The 18,959-nt window shown below is 44.2% G+C and overlaps 2 protein-coding genes across 5 annotated transcripts in view; both read right to left on the bottom strand.

Moving 5' to 3' along the window:
- The window catches only part of LOC125706620 (uncharacterized), a 69,416-nt gene extending 61,691 nt beyond the window's left edge, over nt 1–7,725 (bottom strand). For all 4 annotated transcript variants that reach the window (XR_007382032.1, XM_048973372.1, XM_048973370.1 and 1 more), the window contains exon 1: nt 7,295–7,725. The gene's annotated coding sequence lies outside the window, so the exon portion shown is untranslated. The remainder of the gene's footprint in view (nt 1–7,294) is intronic.
- A 1,728-nt stretch (nt 7,726–9,453) lies between these two features.
- cbln1 (cerebellin 1 precursor) lies at nt 9,454–16,900 on the bottom strand. Its single transcript, XM_048973587.1, has 3 exons — nt 16,167–16,900; nt 15,417–15,536; nt 9,454–9,684 (listed from the first exon to the last, which is right to left on the bottom strand). The coding sequence occupies exons 1-3, from the start codon at nt 16,449–16,451 to the stop codon at nt 9,487–9,489; spliced, it is 603 nt and encodes a 200-aa protein (XP_048829544.1). The 5' UTR covers nt 16,452–16,900; the 3' UTR covers nt 9,454–9,486.
- Between the last annotated feature and the right edge of the window lie 2,059 nt (nt 16,901–18,959).

The raw sequence follows: 18,959 nt of genomic DNA, 5'->3' as shown, positions 1-18,959 counted from the left end.
CTCGCTTGTTTGTAGGTGACAGGCTGTTAAGCTCAACACAGGTTTTTCATTCGTGACTGATGTCAGGCAGTGACCATAGTAAAACCTGATGTGTTTACTCTTATATGACGCACACAAATATATATATACACACACACACACGTATTTATACATGTATTTTTATTTATATACACAAACATTAAGTACTGTGCAAAAGTCTTAGGCAGTCTAGAAAATATTTATGGCTATTTCTCTTGGCAGTATGTGTATATTTGCTCAGAAAAAAAAACTAACATTACAACACTAGCAAATTAACGTTAACAATAAAAAATTAACAGTCATTTTATCTGCCCTCCATAAAGTTACTCGTATCTTGTTGAACGGCTAGGTAAACTCCACTTTGGTTCCCAAACCTCTCCTCGGGGCCCCTCAGACATTCTACGTGTTCATTAAGTATCTCCACCATCTCAATTAAATGAGCATTTTGATTTATTAATTACACAGTCAAAGGTTTTTGCACGCACTGAAATTTTCTACATCGGCATGCTACTCACTTAGCATTTACTAAAAAATACACTCTATATTCATCGCTAACAAATAAATATACAGTACATTTGCATACCTTTATAGGCAAGAAAATGTCATATCTTTGACTCAAAGTAACCTCCTCTAGCAGTTATAACAGCAGAGAAAATCAGAGAATTCTTTAAACAAGTGACATTAAATACTGCTCTGTTTCATAGGACAGCGTGTTTAAAGTTAACGGACAGCCTAGAATTTGACTGCCATCACCACACAACCAGTTAACAGGATGTCAGACATACACTGTTACATACTCAATACGTGTTATAAAGGAAACTTGTTTTATTTGACTTATATAACCAGCTTTCCGATGCTTCACAAGAATAAGAACATCTACAGTTTATTCAAAAAATGGGAAAAAATGGTAAAATCCTACGGGCTGCAAAAGCTTTTGACTGGTATTGTAACTCAGTGGGGTTTGGATTAGCCAAACAAGGTGGAGTCGTGGTGGACTCGAAAAATACACCGGTGTATTGGACAGTTGCTGCAAATACTGTGGTAATTTTAGGAGATGTGATTAGACAGACAGACAGGCATCTTCTATACGGGGCCGTAGAAACGCTGCTTCAATTATTTATCTTTTGATCGCACAATTTGCAGCTTTGTACATTTTTCAATGCATAATGATTGCAATGATTTTTTTTGTTTATGTCCCCGAAGGATCTCTCGCCATGGAGCACATTAAATTTCAGCACTGAAGGTCATGACAAAACATTAATAAGCGGCGTGACTTCTACCCTCTTTGTCGACGGAAATCTGGCCTTTCTCTTCCAATTAACGGCGGTAAACAGCGCGTCTTAGAGGCGCGCGGTGCGCTTTCCCCGCCCGGAGGATCCAACGCAAAAAGCAAAAGCGCTGCAGCGGCAATGAGCGTCTGAAGGGGCGTCGGCAGACGCCGTCATCTGAGGTCTATATTAGCGGAATCCCCCACGGGCACGATACCGAGACACAGCACCTTTCCTTAATTCGAAAAAACAGATTAAATGTGGGAGCTTTGGGAGAACGCTCAGTCCGCCCTCCTTCCCCGTGGTCGATAGCCTGTCTGATACAAAACTGCATGCGCGTTTTTTTCCAGGCCGTCTCATTAGCATGACCCTCGGGATCGCTGTTTCACGTAAAATAGCTGCTACAAGCAGACTTAGTGTAATAAAGTTGTTCTAATGCTTAGAGTATTAGTCGGGTGAGAAGGACACGGAACTGGCTTAATTCTCGGTTGGGGGACAGCTGCAGTATCCTTAAACTGCACTGCAGTACCGGGCTGTACAAACGAGCGAAAGGGCATCATCGACAACACGACCTAAATGTTAACGCGCGGTATTTTTATGCATGCAACCTAGACGTCAAGTACGCCAGTATTCCACCATTACTGAGATATTTATTGGCAAAATGAAAATTCAAAATGCAGTTAATGCAGTTTTTGTTTTTCTGTGGGTAAACACGAGTGTCACATTTATTCCAAGGGTAGAAGTTATAATAAGAAGATAGATAATATATAAGGGCATTACCACAACAATAGGTATTACAAGCGGGGGCTACATTCTTCCTGTTTTAATATTTAATGACAAAGTTTAGTACAATATATCAAGTCCTGTCTTGAATGAAACACGGTGTCTCGGCAAACCCACTAGAAAGTCTGTTTCAAACCTCTCGTTTTTGTTCTTATTTAAACCAGTACGTTTGTTATTGCATATTAATATTAAAGCACACCACTGATCAGATTACCTGGATCTTCAGGGAATTTGTACATTAATTATGCTCATCGCCCTTCATCAGTCAGTTTTATGTGATGTTATTAGTAACTAAAGGGTTAACACGTCAACACTGCTGTGCTGCAATAAAAATATCTAAATATATAGGAACAGGCTGGTGCCGACATACGAGCGTACTTGCCGGGGCCTTTTATCATTTTAGGTGAAAGTTGAGTATTAGAATCGGTGTTTCTAAAATTGTTCCCGAGCCCTCACAGGCGTGCTGGCGGAAGTAAGCACACAGTAAAAAATTATATAATTGTACACAGTAAATCATAATATACTCAATGTGAACAGTAAATAAGCGTCTCTTCGGTTTGACGTCCCTGTCGCGCTCCAAAGCCGGCAACGCCTTTACCGAGCCGAACCTTCTGCAGTGGAAAACCGAAGCGAGCTGGAACCGTGCTCTCTTCGCAGTACGGCTTGGGTCTTGTATGCCAGTGGAAAAGCACCATTAGTAACTGGCCCTTACGCATGCAGACTCTCCCAGATTGCAATTGTGACTAGATATGGACAGGCAGTACACAGCCTAGATTTGTGAAACCTCGGTTGTGACGACTGCCCCTCAGTTTCGTCTTCCATTTGCACAGCCCACATTATTGCACAACGTGGCGCTGTAAATCTATGACTGTGCACTACAGCATCAGGAAGATTAAAAAGCATTAGGCAGATCTATTACGCATCTGCGATTTTAGTGAAAATGTCATTTTTTTGTTCTCTCTGAAGTGTTCTTACCCGTGTGGGTGTGAGCCCGTTTACAATTGCAGACGGAACTATTCCCTACAGCCTACAACTTTTGATTCAGCACTCTGTAAAAGTTACAAGGACGGAGAGACCGCAATTCCATCTCTCCTAAACGCCACAATTAGTCATAAATGAAAACGGTTTTACTTTTTTTTCTTACATTAAATACATCCATACAAGCCTTTAAAAATGACAAACTAAAACCATCGTCATTCACTCTCAAGGAACCCCACTGTAGTCAAAAGAAACACACCCAGGGCAGTTAATTTAATTTCAGATGGGTTATAATTACCCCCTTTTCACACAAAGCAGCACAGCAAACAAAAGTAAATATCTCCAATACAGTGGTTCATACGGCAATTAAAATTCAATCAGCTGTAACTTGCCACTTTCCCTTTTAATTGCCGATCTTCCTCAGGCTCATCTTTGGCTGCTACATTTGAAGAATTACCACCTTTAACTTGGGTCCTAATTGCTTGTCACCGTACTCCAAACCCGGCGAACAGCTACCTATAAATAATCCTGTTTACAGATTTCTGGGGTGCCAACTCGAGGAGCATCTCTGTTTATCTTGTTCAGAGTTTGTTTGTATAGAATTAGCTATAATGGACGGACGGTGGATGGTTGCCGTCTACAGCTGCCGGGTCGCAAGAGGGTCTTGGAAAGAAGCTCACAGAATCCCGTGAAGAGAGACGCCGTCGAAAATATTCTCTTAATCTAACGGCGTCAACTGTGTGATATACTTATAAATGTCAACAATTTAACTTCGTACATTCGTAATAGGATGCAGAATTTAACTATTTAACCGTTCCCAGACCAGACCAGGAATTAGCTGACAGTAACTTTCGTTCTTTTGATGATAACCCAGCTTTCACTTGGGAGTACGCGTATATTTTTATAATTATATTGTTATATATATGATTAAATATTATTATAAATATATGTCCCAAGTGCCAAAAACTTTCCCATTTCTACAGCTGCCGACCGGAAACACAAAAAAAAAAAAACTTACGCCACACTACAATCAAACCTGTAACTTACTAATTTGATCTATGGCACAAAAGCTGCATTGCCAATGTCTGCATTTAACATGGTGAGCACTGATAATCATTCTTAGTAATATAATCCACAAGCATTCATTTGATTCATTTCAGTCATCTCCAGGTTGCGACGGCTAGAAAGTAAAGAAAAACAAATGCAACATGTCTATATGATTCCCAGAAAAAGGTTTTGCACGAAATAAATTTATTCGGGGGAAAAAATCAGCATGATTTATTGCACGTCATCTGAAACAATTCGGACCAGATAAATAAAAATGGTTGGAACTAGTGTCACTTTGTAACTTCGATGTTCACGCCTATATATGGTACAGCTGAGAGTGGTTTCTCCATAAAGTTATCGGAAACTGTAATAACCTCAGATGACCTCGAAACCAAAAGCCGCTTGCTATCTGCTTCACAGCGCCAAGGAACTTACTCAACACCCGTTATGATTATTCACATGCAACATTTGGAGACTGAGCAGAACAATTAAATATCATAGAAACAGGGTTATATATTATTTAGGCACCAGTAATTTCCAGGTATTCTCTCAAGACTGTTAGCATGGCTAGTATAGTCTGACTAAAAAACGCTTCACATCCTATATGAAAATCACAGATATAGGCTATAGGGAGGGAAATCAGTAAAGCTTACAAGTTTGAGCAAAAACCGTATAATGTGGGCTGTTTCGATCAAGTTTGTTGTAGGCTGTGATGATAAACAATGAAACTACATAGAAAAACCCATGATTATAATGACAATGGATTCAATAACCTTTGACATTGAGGGGTTTCAAATTGGCTCATACTTAAACAATACTAACTTGTTTGATATTTACCTTGTGGATTACAGTGTACTGCTCCAATTCTTTTTATTATTTTTTTTTTTGGGGGGGGGGGGGGGGGGGGTTGTGTCCTATATTCAGCAAGAATGTGTTTTATCCGTCAGTGGAGTACCCTTAATGCAATAGTCCTGCACGGGTCCCCGGCTCTCACAAACTGAATATTTCATTTCTCCAAGATGAAACAATTTCATATACTTTATTCAGTTTTACGCATAGAATATTTACATATCGGTTCTGTAACTTATTGCGTTTGAATCCAATTCATACGCCCTTGAGGACGTCTTCATGCGAGTTGTGAAATTAGGCCATTCTCTCTCATTTCCTCGCGTTTGCTTGTTTAACAACTTAATACAATTTTGCGAGCTGGCTACGCAATAAAGTGGCGCGTCAGTAGCGTAATCTTTGGCCAGCAGATGTGATTTCCCAAATGAGATCGCTGAAGATAACCTGGCTCAGTTTAACAAACTGGTTGAAAAGTTCTCAGCATTAAGTTACCATGCAGTCTCTACAATCACTGCCTGAATTCCAGTAGCCTTAATTGTCTGGGTTAAACAGCATCTTAATCTTCACTCTTCAATAAGCGCTGTATTTCTTTTTCACGTCGTGTTTATCATCAGCAACTGAAATTAATTTATATATTTAGGCTAATAAAACGATAGTTTTATTACTCTAATTCTAATCACTCTAATTCGAAGCGAAATGACTGGTTCCTTCTTTTGCTTTGTGCTTGAATTGTCGCGTTGGGATCGTGTTTAGTGAAATACAACCCTGCCGATTAATCTTCGTGTAACGAAAGGGGGAAACATTGCTGTGAGATAGCCCTGCGACTTGTTTCACAGGAATCGCAGCCACGCAACAATTTCTCTTTAAAGATAACACACAATTTCTTTTTCTAAGCGACCGTATACAGATACGTATCAAAGCTAACTGTAGATTAATAAAAGCAAATCTACATTTTTTTTGCAGTCTGGTAGACGGAAGCGTGTGCAAAGTGACACGAGAAAGACCTACTGCTTTGCTGCTATGCATTTAGACCATTTATCTAACACGTAGCAATCAATCATTTTTTAAAAGATGTGCATTTCCAGGAGAGATGCCATATGGCAGTTTTTCGTGGGTACTGCAGAGGTTGCCGGTCTCCCGCCGGCTCCGTCCTACCTGGGGTCCGTCCAAGCCAAACCGCTGCGGATGAGATTAATCGAACGATTCTCGTTGGTCTAAGCAGTGAGACGGTGCTCGACGGCTGCACTGCATCACACGAATCCTAAACCGACGCAGACGTGCCATTAAACACAGTTCCCAGCGTCGTTGACCCCATGTTGACCATACGGGCACGGGCTATTTGATCCGTTACATAAAAGTCTGTTGTGAATTAAGTATCTAATTAAATAAAGATGATGACTCCAAAATCCTAACGTACAGAGGCGGATGTTTTCTAAATTTGTAGACCAACACATAGTAAACAGACACACAGTATTTAGTGACAATTATGTTTGTAACATTTATATATTATAATTTTGTTTTTAAGTGCTTCCACTGCCTTCTTAGCAGGGAGTCACGTGAATGCACATCTAGGGGATCTAGAAGGTACCAAGGACGCTTCTGGTAGTGCCCAGATCCGAAACGCTCCTCCAGCATGCCAGCAGTGGAGTGGTGAAAGGAACACAGGAGCATATGCTGCCTTTATAACCCCCGTCGCCCCCCCGCGACTCACCACCGCCTTCTGCTCCGTTCACGCCTGACCGGCCTCTCGGCTCCCATTACTGTCACGCGCCCAGACGGATGGGCTGGTGCACAGATACTAATGAGGGGGCCTCAGCGGGGCGGCATGGGAGGGAGCGCCCCTGCCCAGGCAGTCCAGCACAACCCCCGCAATCACATCGCGGACCCCCCACCCTAAAACTCCAACCGGAGTCGATTTCTGTCACTGCACAGTTCAAGCACCGTTTTGCAAAACACAACTTTGTTCTTTCGCACTCATTCGGCTCCTCGATGCACAAATCCTCTAATCCGGAAAGATCTTAGCCCGATTGGTGCTTGATCATATCGATTCGGGAAGTTATTACCCTAAAAACAAAAGCAGGAGCTAGCGGTCAATTAATTATTGATAATTAATAAAGACTTTAAAATCGCTGTTTGTACAAGGAAATAAATCACTTTAAAATCAGCGCTTGTATGGATTCAGCCGAGCCGCGTTAATTGGATATTTGATGTTCGCACGGCTTTGATTGAGCTGCGCGGAGTGGCGGGATAATTGAGACGCATCGATCGGCTGGGGGGGTCGGGCGGGGTGGACAGCAGCGCCAGCTGGGGCAGCTCCGTGCGTCAGATCGGCGCATGTCTCAGATTCTCCTCACCTGTCTCCTCCGGTTGTCCGCCGTGTCTAGCCCCTGCCAGCAGGGGGCCTCACTCTGCGCGGGGCGCCCGTCCTCTGCATGTCCTCTTCTAACGTTCGACTCGGCGATTTATTTGGGGCTCTCTCTGTGTCTGTTAGCGCCCCCGCCTTCCAGCTCTGATGTGTTACCATGTGGATGAAGGCCTCCATGTCTTACGTGTATTCATTTGCATAAACGAGCACGTGACACGCAGCGCACACGAACACACACGGATGCTCCCCAAACGTCTCGGGGTTCCCCGTGTCACACTTGCTGTGTAGTCCGGATTGTCTGAGTGATATTGACCCTGAGGGACTTGCTAATCCGCCACGGCTGACTGGCGACACAAACGCCATCTCTGTGTTAGCCCAGCCTCGCTTGTCCTGCCCCCCCCATCCCATATGCTGGCACCACCCATCTTAACGACGGGGGCTGTCCTGTTTGTTCTCCTCCCATCTCTCAGTTGTAGACAAGCACTTTAATAAAAGAGACTCTGTCTGCCTGCCCCCTCCTCCTCCACCACCTCCTCCTCCTCCCAGTCCCCATGCTGTGGTTTAATGGGTGAACAAAGACAGCGCCCTTCCCCCCCCCCAACTCCAAACTGTTGCTCAATACATGTTGGGCCCACCAACTCGAGGAAAACACGCCCCCCCACCCATCTGAGGTTGTCACGGTAGGTAATCAAACACGACACGTCATTTCCTCTAGTCAAATCCCACTTAGATGCGGACCTGGGACTGACCTGTGTGAGCAACGAGGCATCAACACGCAGTGAGGAGAGTAAACAAACAAGCAGCCAGATAAATACAGCAGGTGAGTAATCCGCTGTAATCATTGGAATTAAAAGAAATATAGAATAAACCTCACGTGGAATTAAACACTTACTGCTACAGCAGAGGAGGGAGGCCCAGAGACAGGCCTGGCGAAGAGGAGAATGCGGAGGAAATAAGCAGCACATGATCTTAATATAAACAGAGGACTTTGCTTATTATGCCAGTATTAATTTTCCCCTTAGGAGCTAATTAAATTCTTCAGAGCAGCAATAAGAGATGTAAGAGACCTCCGATCACCAGACAGACTCTCCAGCGCCGCCCTAGAGAGAGATCAGCTGGGCTGCATTTCCTCGCCGAGGGGGACTCAGCCTGCTGAGCGTGGCCCCACCAGGGCCGCACCACCCCGATCCTGCGGGGGCCTGGGCCTGTACCAAAATGACTGCGAAAGGGAGACTCGGGGTCTAGTTCTGAAAACTAAAAGTACTATTTCAGTTTTATTGAATTAAAGCAAATTTTAAAAAAGCAAAATAAGTGAGAGGTTGTAATTAAATGGGATTTCGTTCTTCTAAATATTCACATATATCTTACAGTTAATAATAAAATTTATAGTTTTATAGCTTTTCTCGCATTGTTTTTAGTTGAGCCACATTTGACCAAAACAAAAAGAAGAAGCATCGGTAGGTAATTGCAGCCTCATAGTCCACACACAATCACTACGTATTAACATTGAAATACTGAAATACAGATATTCAACCATGTCTGCTTAGTCATATAGGATATCATATAGAAACACCAGGATTATACATGTCCTGCGTACAGCGAGAGTCCCTCATTTCAGCCGCTTCCACACCGCGATGAGGCGGGATCATCACGGAAAGTACGGCGGAGCGCCAGGCCAGTGGGGGTGATCTCAGACGGAGCCGGGGAGGGATGCGGGGGCTGCTTTTGGGTAACATTTAGAGGGAGGCGAAACGATTCTGAGAATGAGCGGCGAGAAGCACACATGTCGATGCAGAGGCCGGCGGGATTGGAGGCGGAAATGTCAGCGTGTCAGGATGAGTGAGCGACCTGTAGGACTGGATCATGTTTGCTGCGAGGGTTTGACACTGTGGATAAGAGCAGGGAGACATTCCTGGAAGCAGATGTGCGGATGCAAGTGCAGGGAAATGGGGGGGGGGGGGGGGGGCTGGCCTTTTTTGTTTATTTACCCTTTTCAATCTAATGCTTTAAAGGTACAAAAAGTTTTGGCTGTCTGGGGCTGTAGTCAGGCAGCGGCGTGAGTGAATGTGTCGGCAAACCGCTCTTATCCTCCACTTTCCGTTTATCTTCTTTTCTCTCCCCCTCCCTCACCCCCACCCCCCCCGCCACAGTCCCCCAGGTTCTTCGGTCCATTATCGTCCTCTACATGGGAAAGACCAGGAACCCCGAAAACGTAGAGTACTTCCAGCCCCCCATGAGGTTTCCCCGTTCCAGCTTGAGGTACGCTCGGTCGCCCTTCTCCATGGCGATCAGGACACCGTTGCTGGCGGCCTCGCGAGTCACGTCCTGGTCCCCGGCGAAGGCGGAGATCACCGGCCAGCCATTGTGCATGAGGCTCACCTGCGGGGTACATGCGTGGCCGTGAGAACTGACAACATATTCATGCTCTGCACACACATGCAGTACTAATACATTACTTCTCCGTTAATACTCCATTACACCAATACTCCACACATACTTCTAACCTGGACGACGTTTCTAAGGTGGGGTTTAGAGGCAATTCTTACATGACAAACACACCCGCGGTAGTCATTACCTAAATTAGCAGGACCATAATTCATACAGAGGGGGGAGCCTTATCATTAGCCAATGATATGCTTTGAATTAGTGAGTGACAAGGGAGGGGGCATTCCAGGGACCAATCAGCTTTCAGCTGGAACCAGTGCCCCTGTGCCTCGCCCCTGTCTACACCCGTGCTACACACACAAGCACAAATACAGTGTGTAAGTCTGCAATACAATCATAGACAGGCACACAAACACACACACACACACACACACACACACACACAAGTTTGTAATCCTACCTTTGTGGGGACTATCCATTTATTTCTATGGGGAAAACTCTAATCCCAACATGACGACCTTAACCCCCACCCAGCCCTAACCTTAACCATAAGTAACCAAACTAAATACGAGACTTTTGGCATTTTTAGTTTTTTGATTGCAGTGACCCCGCGACCCAATAGGATAAGCGGTTTGGAAAATGGATGGATGGATGGATGATTGCAGTGAGAGATCTTCGTGGGAACCTGACAAATGGTGCTGACAATGCCAAAATATTGGTTCCTTCAATATAATATAAACCTAATCCCCCCCCCCCACACACACACACACACACACCTCCAGTCCTATTAAACATGCCGCCCTGCAGGATTTCATCCAGCTCTTGGTTTACTTAATATATAAATATATTTAAATAAATTATAACGGCACGTAGTACGTGCGCAGGACTGAACCGACATGACAGATGTCAGAACTGAGACATCAGCGTGCTATTTTGTGAAGCTAGATAACTCTGCCAGTCCAAATCAAGCTGGGAGCGAGAGAGAGAAAGAGAGGGAGGGAGAGAGAGAAGGATGTCATTTTATAGATACGCACTTCAATTTGTCGTGTTTGCGCAATGACACAGTGTCGTGAAACTGATACTCAGCACAAACAGGGGTCCCAGGGGACGGGAGCCCGACTTATTTGAGAAATCCATTAGGGGGAATTTCTCCCCCCCCCAGCCCAATCTGGCACCATGGAGGGGGAGCTGCTTTCAGTATCATGTGGCAAGGAAACCCCCCCCCCCCCCTTTCCATTTTCAGCATGGCAGCAATCGGCCCCACAAAGAACACCTTAGCTCCAAGTTCCACCGGGAGCACCAGTGCAGAGGATGAGGAGAAGCACAGCGGTCTGGAGCGGGATGAAGATTCATTAATTTCACCCCAGGAGAGGCTGAGGAGCCCAAAAGAAGCAGCGAGTCTCACGTACAGACGAGCCGTGTGTAAGTCCTCCCTGCAGACCAAGATCTCCTTTGTTGTCCTTTGTTTGTTTCTTTTCTGAGAATCAGTTTGTTTGTTTTGCTTTTCAACTGCAATTCGCTGGTGTTGCATCCCACACAGCCAGGGAAATGTTCAGAAATGAATCCCCGAGCCCCAAAATGCTGCACGGCAAGAACCATCCAGCTCAAATCGAGGGGTCCGATCTTAGTTCTGCATGACCCACATAGAATAAACCCAAGTTTGTTTTTTCAGATTCAGAAATTTCAGCTGGCGAAACCCAAACCGAGTCTCTGTGAGAGGACTGGGAGGCTGACTGTACTTTCTATTGCGGTGGGGATGGTTTCCATCACTGTAAGTGACCTGAAAATAAGCACCCCCCCCTCAATCCTCCTTCAGCCTCGCTAACCTTGGCAGCCCCCGTCTGTGAATGACGATTATTTAGCTGCTCCCGCTGACTGCAATTACAGTGGCGTGAAAACATGGTGGAGGCATGGGTGTGTAGACGCCTCTCCTTTGAACTCGCTTCATTAATGCATAAGCACCTAATTAAGCCCATTAAGAAATGCAGAAAGAGCCTTTTCGGGATATAAATCTTGTAAGTGGGTTTCCACCCACGGTTAATGCTGTTCTTAACTGTAATTGGAAACCAATTGCCCTTTCAAGACACTGTTTCCCATCCTGATGTCTTCATAGCTCTTTGGTGTCGCTGCAACACTCAACGGGCAAAAGATATTCTTGCTGCAAGTGCAGGGGGTGGACTGTTCTGTGATCCGATTCCTGCTGCAGCTCCTATTTGGTCATGTGGAGTAGCATCTGTCCATTTCAGGCACAAGACCTCAGATGTGGCCAAGGTTTTGCACGGCATTGTGGGTGAACCACGCAACGTACAGGTGTGTATGGAAACAGCAGAGTGGGGCACGGTGAAAGCTGGTGATGTGGGGGAATGAGGCTTTCAAATCCCCTTGGGGGGGGGGGGGGGGGGGGGATTGCCAAGGGCTGTCAATCACTGCCTGGTTCAACCCAACAGGATTCAAGAAATTCACTCACTGGATGCGAGTTAAATCCGTTTGTAACTAACGGCGCCACAGCTAATCGCAGGACAATCCCAGAACTCGCCAATTAGCTGGTGCCAGTGTTTGAAAGTTTAAAACACACAATGATGTATTTCGTCCCGGCAGTTTTGGGTCAAACTCCTTCTGTGGCAGCAAAGCTGGGAACGGAGCAGCACATGATAAACACTCTGCCTGGTGTGACATTAAGCTCGAGCTTGTTAGCATGTCAACCAACATATTTCTCTATAAGGTTACATCAATAAAGAGCCTAACAACCAAATGCAGGCTTACGATCTATTGTTAATGATGCAATCAGGCCATCGATTATACTGAAGTGTGCTTTTGTACCACAGTACTAATAATAAAGCTGCTTCGAGAGGTACATAAAAAAATGTAACATTTATTTTTAGTGTAACATAATAAAACGAAAACTCACAAATATTACTCAACAGGAAAATCCTAAACAGAAAAGTCTGAACCTCCGTTGATACAGAAAATATATGGTATTTACAACAGATATATAGGCAAGTTGATTCCTACTGAGTCCAGGCACTTTTTAAACGGTGTCCTGGGACAAAAGGCTTATCTGCTATTTTCTGATTTCGACCGCAGCGTGAGAGAAACAATCTGGAGGCATGGGGTGACGCTGGAGCTCACCCACGACACGCACCAATCCCCTCGGAAATTTCTGGGAATTATGATAAAGCAGAAGATGGTAAACATGGGACTGGGGCTTGACGGTGAACATGATATGTGTGTGTGTGTGTGTGTGTGTGTGTGTATGCAAGTATGGGCAGGATCACTGTATCCATTACATCAGACAGCCAGCCATATGTCATATAGGTACGATATGAGTACTGAATGAGTACTGTGTTAATACTGTATAAGTATGTGAACCCTTAAGTATTATTTCTATTACATTTCATTGATACGTTTCATTTGATGCTCATTTGATTTTTAAACATTGTATATGTTAATAAAAGTATTATTTTATTAATGAACTGTGTAATTGTTAATTACATTTTAAGTGTACTATTTTAATATACAGACATATTTTACATATAACATATAACTCATCTGATTAAATTAATTGGTGCAACTGACCCCGCATCACTGTACATCTAACGTGGTTAGAAGATAGAAGGATGGAGAGATGGATGGATGGATGGATGGATGGATGGATGGATGGATGGATGATACAACTAAGCTAAAATGATTCCAAGGTAAACTGTCACATCTGTGTGTTAAATGAATTTATGAAATAACATGTTAAAATAATAAAATTGTTAAAAATAATACTTATAATGTAATTATTAAACTACATAAGTGTAAATATAGTAGAAATAGTTATTAGTAATGTCATACAAATGATGTCATTCTGCTATAAACAGACAGATATCAAGTTATTACACTGCCTATTTTTTTCATACCTTGGTAGGCCCAGACCCAGGGTCCCACCCCCCTATGTTATCTCATAATGAGGGAAGTGCCCCCCCCCCCCAGTACAAACCCACCTGACAAAACCAGTAGTTCCTGGGTGCATTAAAATCATAACTGTACGCATTATGGATCTCCCTAGTGGGACAGATAGACGAATTTAAAAAACGAAACCCTACGTTGTGCTTTGCTGTTTACTTTTTAAATATCTGCTGTAGATCGGCATCGTGACAAAAATTCTGTATCTAAAGACATAAAATGGTGAGGTATCATTCACTCTTCCTTGAGGACGAGAAGCAGACGAGTATTATGACAGATGCCATGGGGGTAAAACTCAGCTCAGTGCTAATTGCTACATGCAGGACATGAGAGATTCAATAGCTTCAGTTTCACATGTTCGGCCTGGGCAAACAGAGGACTGTAATCCCACAGTTCATTCACTCCCTTGAGAGGAACAGTCTACACTGTTTTTCTTTGAGAAAAACAAGGCACATGGTTAAAACAGTTAGAAAGCAGTTTATGGGTTATTGTGTTAATTCAAGGCCTTGTCATCCGCAGATCTTTATTTAACGTTATAATTCTGCAAAATATCCCCTAATTTTTTTTTTTGATTTTTCAACACTACCATCTCATTGTTGGGGGGGGGCAGTTACTAAAAACTGGAGCTCCTCCCCACTGAACACCTTCAACAGGACAGTCTTTAAAAAGGGGACGCCACCCTCCCACACCCCGCTCTACCCTGGCAGTTTTGGTTCGGTTTGGGTGGGGGGTGGATGAGGAAGGGGTGCAATGACATAGTGATTAAGCAAAGAGATCAGGGGAATTAGGCTCCCAGTGCAAAGGACAGCCCTGTCTCTATACACTGTAATTCAGATAACAGCGTCGGCTAATCAAAATTATAATCATTATTATTATTATAGTACACACACAGGCACGCACCTGTCACCCAACAGAAAGCAGAGTCTCAGAAGTAGAAAAGGGAGGAGCACTGCAAATTCTCACACACCAGTGGTGGCCACAGTGCTCGATGTGAACCCTGCAGTGGTTTCAGGTGGGGCCAGGGAGCTTCTGTGAACTGGAAACTGCTCCTATCTGCCGGCTTGCCTGCTTATGTCTGTGTTGGCTCTGTCTCGCTCTCAAAACTCCCCGTCCTTGTTTCTAATTAATAAAGTCTGAGAAATTAATAATTGAATGTAATCCCATACCTTTGGGGAGGGGAAATACAACATGCTACGGTTTAATTAGCGAAATATATACTCTAATTAATACAGGGCAGCTTTTAAGGCTACACTGCCGTTTATGTGTCGCGCTTGATCAAAGATCTGTGCTAATTTTACGCATGAAAGAACGCCGTCATTCCTATCGTTGTATGGGAAAACAGGCAGGTTAGGCGGCTCTCCCACACTTTCGGCGAGTTGGGAAACACGCCACGCCGGCTGCTGTGCAGTGATCGCGGCGGTCCGGTCGGCGTTTCCACAGCAAGCAGTCTCTCTTTAATTTCCCGTGTATGCATATTAATTAATTACTGCCTAGTTGCCGCATCTCATCAACAGCCACCATTTTCTCGGGGGGCGTGGGGGGGCGTGGTATTTTTAACGATTTATAGTAAGAACTTCGCAACACATCAACACATATGTTTTGGATTTCACCAGTGCATTCATATAGGCAACTTACCATTTTCTAAACCAACGGCGAATGACGATGTATTGCAGAGTCACATTTTGCACAGGGGCTTCAGTACATATGTAAGACATAACAATTCACAGGACGAGTGGTGGTGAATTTCACGATTTAAAAAGTGCAACTGAGAGACTGACCTGGATCGTTTGACGATTGTACACTTTCACTACGTGGAAATTGAAACTGTAAATCCCTTTGCGGGGAGCAATGAAATTACTTCTTTCTGTGTCGAAATTTTTCCCCACGTTCACTAGAACCTAGAAAAAACATTTACAGAGAGAACCAACATATAAATAAGTAAAATTTACACAATATTTTCACATAATCGCGATGAACTGCAAACACACGGAATTTTCCAGAAAACATAACAATTCGATACAAATATACAAACATAGATAAAGATGTTTGTCTTGAAATACTTACAGATCAAAAATTTGATTCCGCATTATAAATGGTTTGTCATGAAAACGAATTTATTTTTAACAGAACCAAAATTTCATATTTATACTAGCAAACATTATACTTTTTCTGCAACTAAGCAAAACCGACTAAATTTCCGGCGCTGTTAAAAATAACCAACACAGCAAGGGAATTCTGTTAAATGTAATCACCGTGGCACCACAAATAGTTATAAATTATGCAACGGTGCCCAGGAAAATTAATCTCAGGCGAGCCCCTTGTCGAGAATACAAAATTAACTTCTGTATTCCATATTAAACCGCGATCCACGCTGCTTTAACCGACAGGGGAATAGACAGGTACATGTCCAATAGGCTGTTACCCCCCCCCCACCCCCCCGTCACCCAGCCCTGACTCGCACATGCTCTCCTTTTTTCACCTGGTACCCACTCCATCCCTCTTTCAGCTGAAATGTCCTAAAAACTTACCTGATCAAAGTAGATGACCATTGTCCGATTGCTCATCTCCGACGGTTCGTGGTTTGTGCTTCTTACGGCGGAGAAAGCCACTTTGGCGTTACCAGATCGCACCGATATCCCGAGCGCCGTTCCCGTCGGGTCCGAAGTTGGGTTGGAGTCGCAAACGACCAGGCATTTACCCTCCAGCACAATGGGCTCCGTCTCATTCTGAGCGCCGGCAAGTCCCGCCAGCCACAGCGCACTTACAAGCAAGGCAAACATGACTGGAGATGTAGTTGCACCTGAACGCAGCATCCTGAGCAAATATATGCAGATTTCTTTATTTGTTGTTTCAATAAAGATGGCAGATTGGCCACTCCTTATCGTTAACACAATTCCCGTTTCTTCGAAATCACTTTCAATTCTCTTTTCCAAAGCAGGATTCTCCGTAAGTATCTTCCCAGTGTTATGCGGAGACGCGGAACGTTTCTTTCCTCACGTTTCCTCGTTTATTATTTTTTTTTTTTTTACAAAAATTTGTTGAGCTTCCTAAAGTCTCTCATTCCCAGTTTTTGCGCCCCCCCCTTTTCCTCTCACTCACTAATGGAATAACTGGTGACGAGCGGAACGCGGCCCCTGTAAAGCCGGAGCGCAGCTGCATGCATAGCGCGGGGGTCCGTCTGCTCGCGCGCTGAATTATTGATATGTGCGGTATTAGAAGAGAAACACAAAGTCTCGGACACGCGATGCTCCTTCGCTCCCTCCCACCCGGATTTCGGCAGACCCCTCCCTCCGTGGTCCCAATCAAAGATTAGCGCATCTGCCGGTTTCCAATCGCCGCGCAGCCCGCCCACCTCCATGTGACACGGCGATCTGCTTTATACGGGGCTCCGCACAGGTGGAAACCGCCCGGCTGCCGAGCGAGGGGATCGAAGCCCGTCTGATGCCGGTTCGGGGATGCGCCGCTTCGGACGGCACTCGCTTTCCGCCGCAGGTACGGAGGCTTCAGAACCCCGAGAAGAAAGGATAAATCAGAAGTGCCGGGAAAAGTTCGGGGTATAACTGGATTTTTGGACGAGACCTCTGACGATCGATTAAGGCGATTAAGACACGACAGAAAGTTAAAACCTCTAAAGAAAGGATGTTGAAGCGAGAGGAATTTATTAGCCAGTAATGCAGAAAACACCCGACTATGCTGAAGGTTTATTAAGAACATTAATTTCTATTGGGTACGATTAAGATTAAAAGTATATACATGCACATTTATGTCGATAAAATAAAGATTACGAAGACTGCATTGCCGCTGCATAATTACAGAACATAGGCCTATACAAACATTCTTTTGCACTATTTTCAAAAATTGACACATTTCACTATATCTTTTCCGCAACAATAAATATACAAGGCAGACAAAGAGTGACAGAATAAACACAGGCGACAGTTCAAAAGGGTGTAACTATTTCTGTCAAACTATAAGCACAATCCAAACACCACAAACAATATTATATAATAGGGCCAATTAGGCTATATATACACACAAATACACATTAATACACACACACCACCACGCAGCCAACACAGAAATGAAATATTAACTCTTCTTACATTGAAAAGCGATTCTCCTAGTGTGGACTGTGTTGGGTTCAGGAATTGTACCTGTGGGGGGCTTTTTGCCCGCAGATTCAGCCATTTGGCAAAATCAGCCCGGAAGCTTTACTCTTGACTTAAATTCAAAGTTGCGTGATGAAGGCCTGTGCATCTCACACAAAACTAACCGCACTAAGAGTCAGCTTCAATTCTGCACCACATTTAAGAAAAAATACGCAGTTTTAGAGTGTTGCTGGGGTATACCCGGCTGAAGGAAAACAACGGCTTTAAGGTGTACAAATTACACATTGCATAAATACGAGCTGAAGAATGTTTAGAATAATGATTGTATTTAAGTGGTTTCCCTGAGCTACAGTCTTGCGTGGTAAACCACCCTCCATCGCCACGTTACCGGCGGTTTCCCGCAGAGAGCCGAGAAGATGGGATCGATTGCAGCAGCTCATGCTGTGGACAAGCGCACGACGGCAAAAGCAACCTGTTATTTAGACGTTTGTCTCGCAGCTTTGTCTTTTAAAAGTGACGGAAGAAAATGCGGCAGACGATTTATTGCGAAAATATCACAACCATGTCCATGTGATGTAAATCCACCCTTTCAAACTAGGCTGACCCCATTAATCTTACTAAAGATTCCCTTGATTGAGGCTGAATGACGAATTGCACACATCAATAGCCGGATGTAATACTAATAACAGTGATAAATATATCAACAGCAATAACAATAATTATAGAAAACAAGCAATAATTGTTAGCTTCGTGTACACATATGATTTTTCATGTAAGACGTAGCCAACATTGGATTTGAGTTTTATCATTTGACTTTTATATCCTGATATCTGTAACTCCCCTAGAACTTGTAATTAACGTTCTTTATTACCATAATGTCTCATGTTCTATGTACATAAGGGCACTCGAGCTTCACAGGCCTAAAGGAAAAGCAAAGCCCCGTTTTACCAGGCAGCATCAGGTGTACATGGCATGTGTACAACCCCCCCCCCCAGCCACCCGGAGAGCCGGCCTGTTACACTCCAGGTTTTTACAGCTCGCATTGCATCATACATCTGCGTGAGATCTGCTCTCCTCGCACAGCCCGGTGTCTCGGATGAAGAGGTTATAAAAACGGCAGGTCTGCAGCTATGTGACACAGTACTCACGACGGCTTCCGGAGGAGAAGCGCCGAGCCGGGAGCGTCGGTGCGCGGCGGAGGGGAACGAGCGG

Source organism: Brienomyrus brachyistius, chromosome 13 (assembly GCF_023856365.1).
Source record: "Brienomyrus brachyistius isolate T26 chromosome 13, BBRACH_0.4, whole genome shotgun sequence".
Classification (NCBI taxonomy): Eukaryota; Metazoa; Chordata; class Actinopteri; order Osteoglossiformes; family Mormyridae; genus Brienomyrus; species Brienomyrus brachyistius.
The sequence above is the reverse complement of the archived record's forward strand: the minus strand, read 5'-3'. Positions and strand labels throughout refer to the sequence as shown.

Coding starts and splice junctions, on each gene's coding strand:
- cbln1 (XM_048973587.1), bottom strand. CDS start 16,451: ATGCTGCGTTCAGGTGCAACTACATCTCCAGTCATGTTTGCCTTGCTT. Junction 15,537..16,166: donor TGGTCATCTACTTTGATCAG/GTAAGTTTTTAG, acceptor TGTTTTTTCTAG/GTTCTAGTGAACGTGGGGAA. Junction 9,685..15,416: donor ACAATCGTCAAACGATCCAG/GTCAGTCTCTCA, acceptor TGTACCCCGCAG/GTGAGCCTCATGCACAATGG.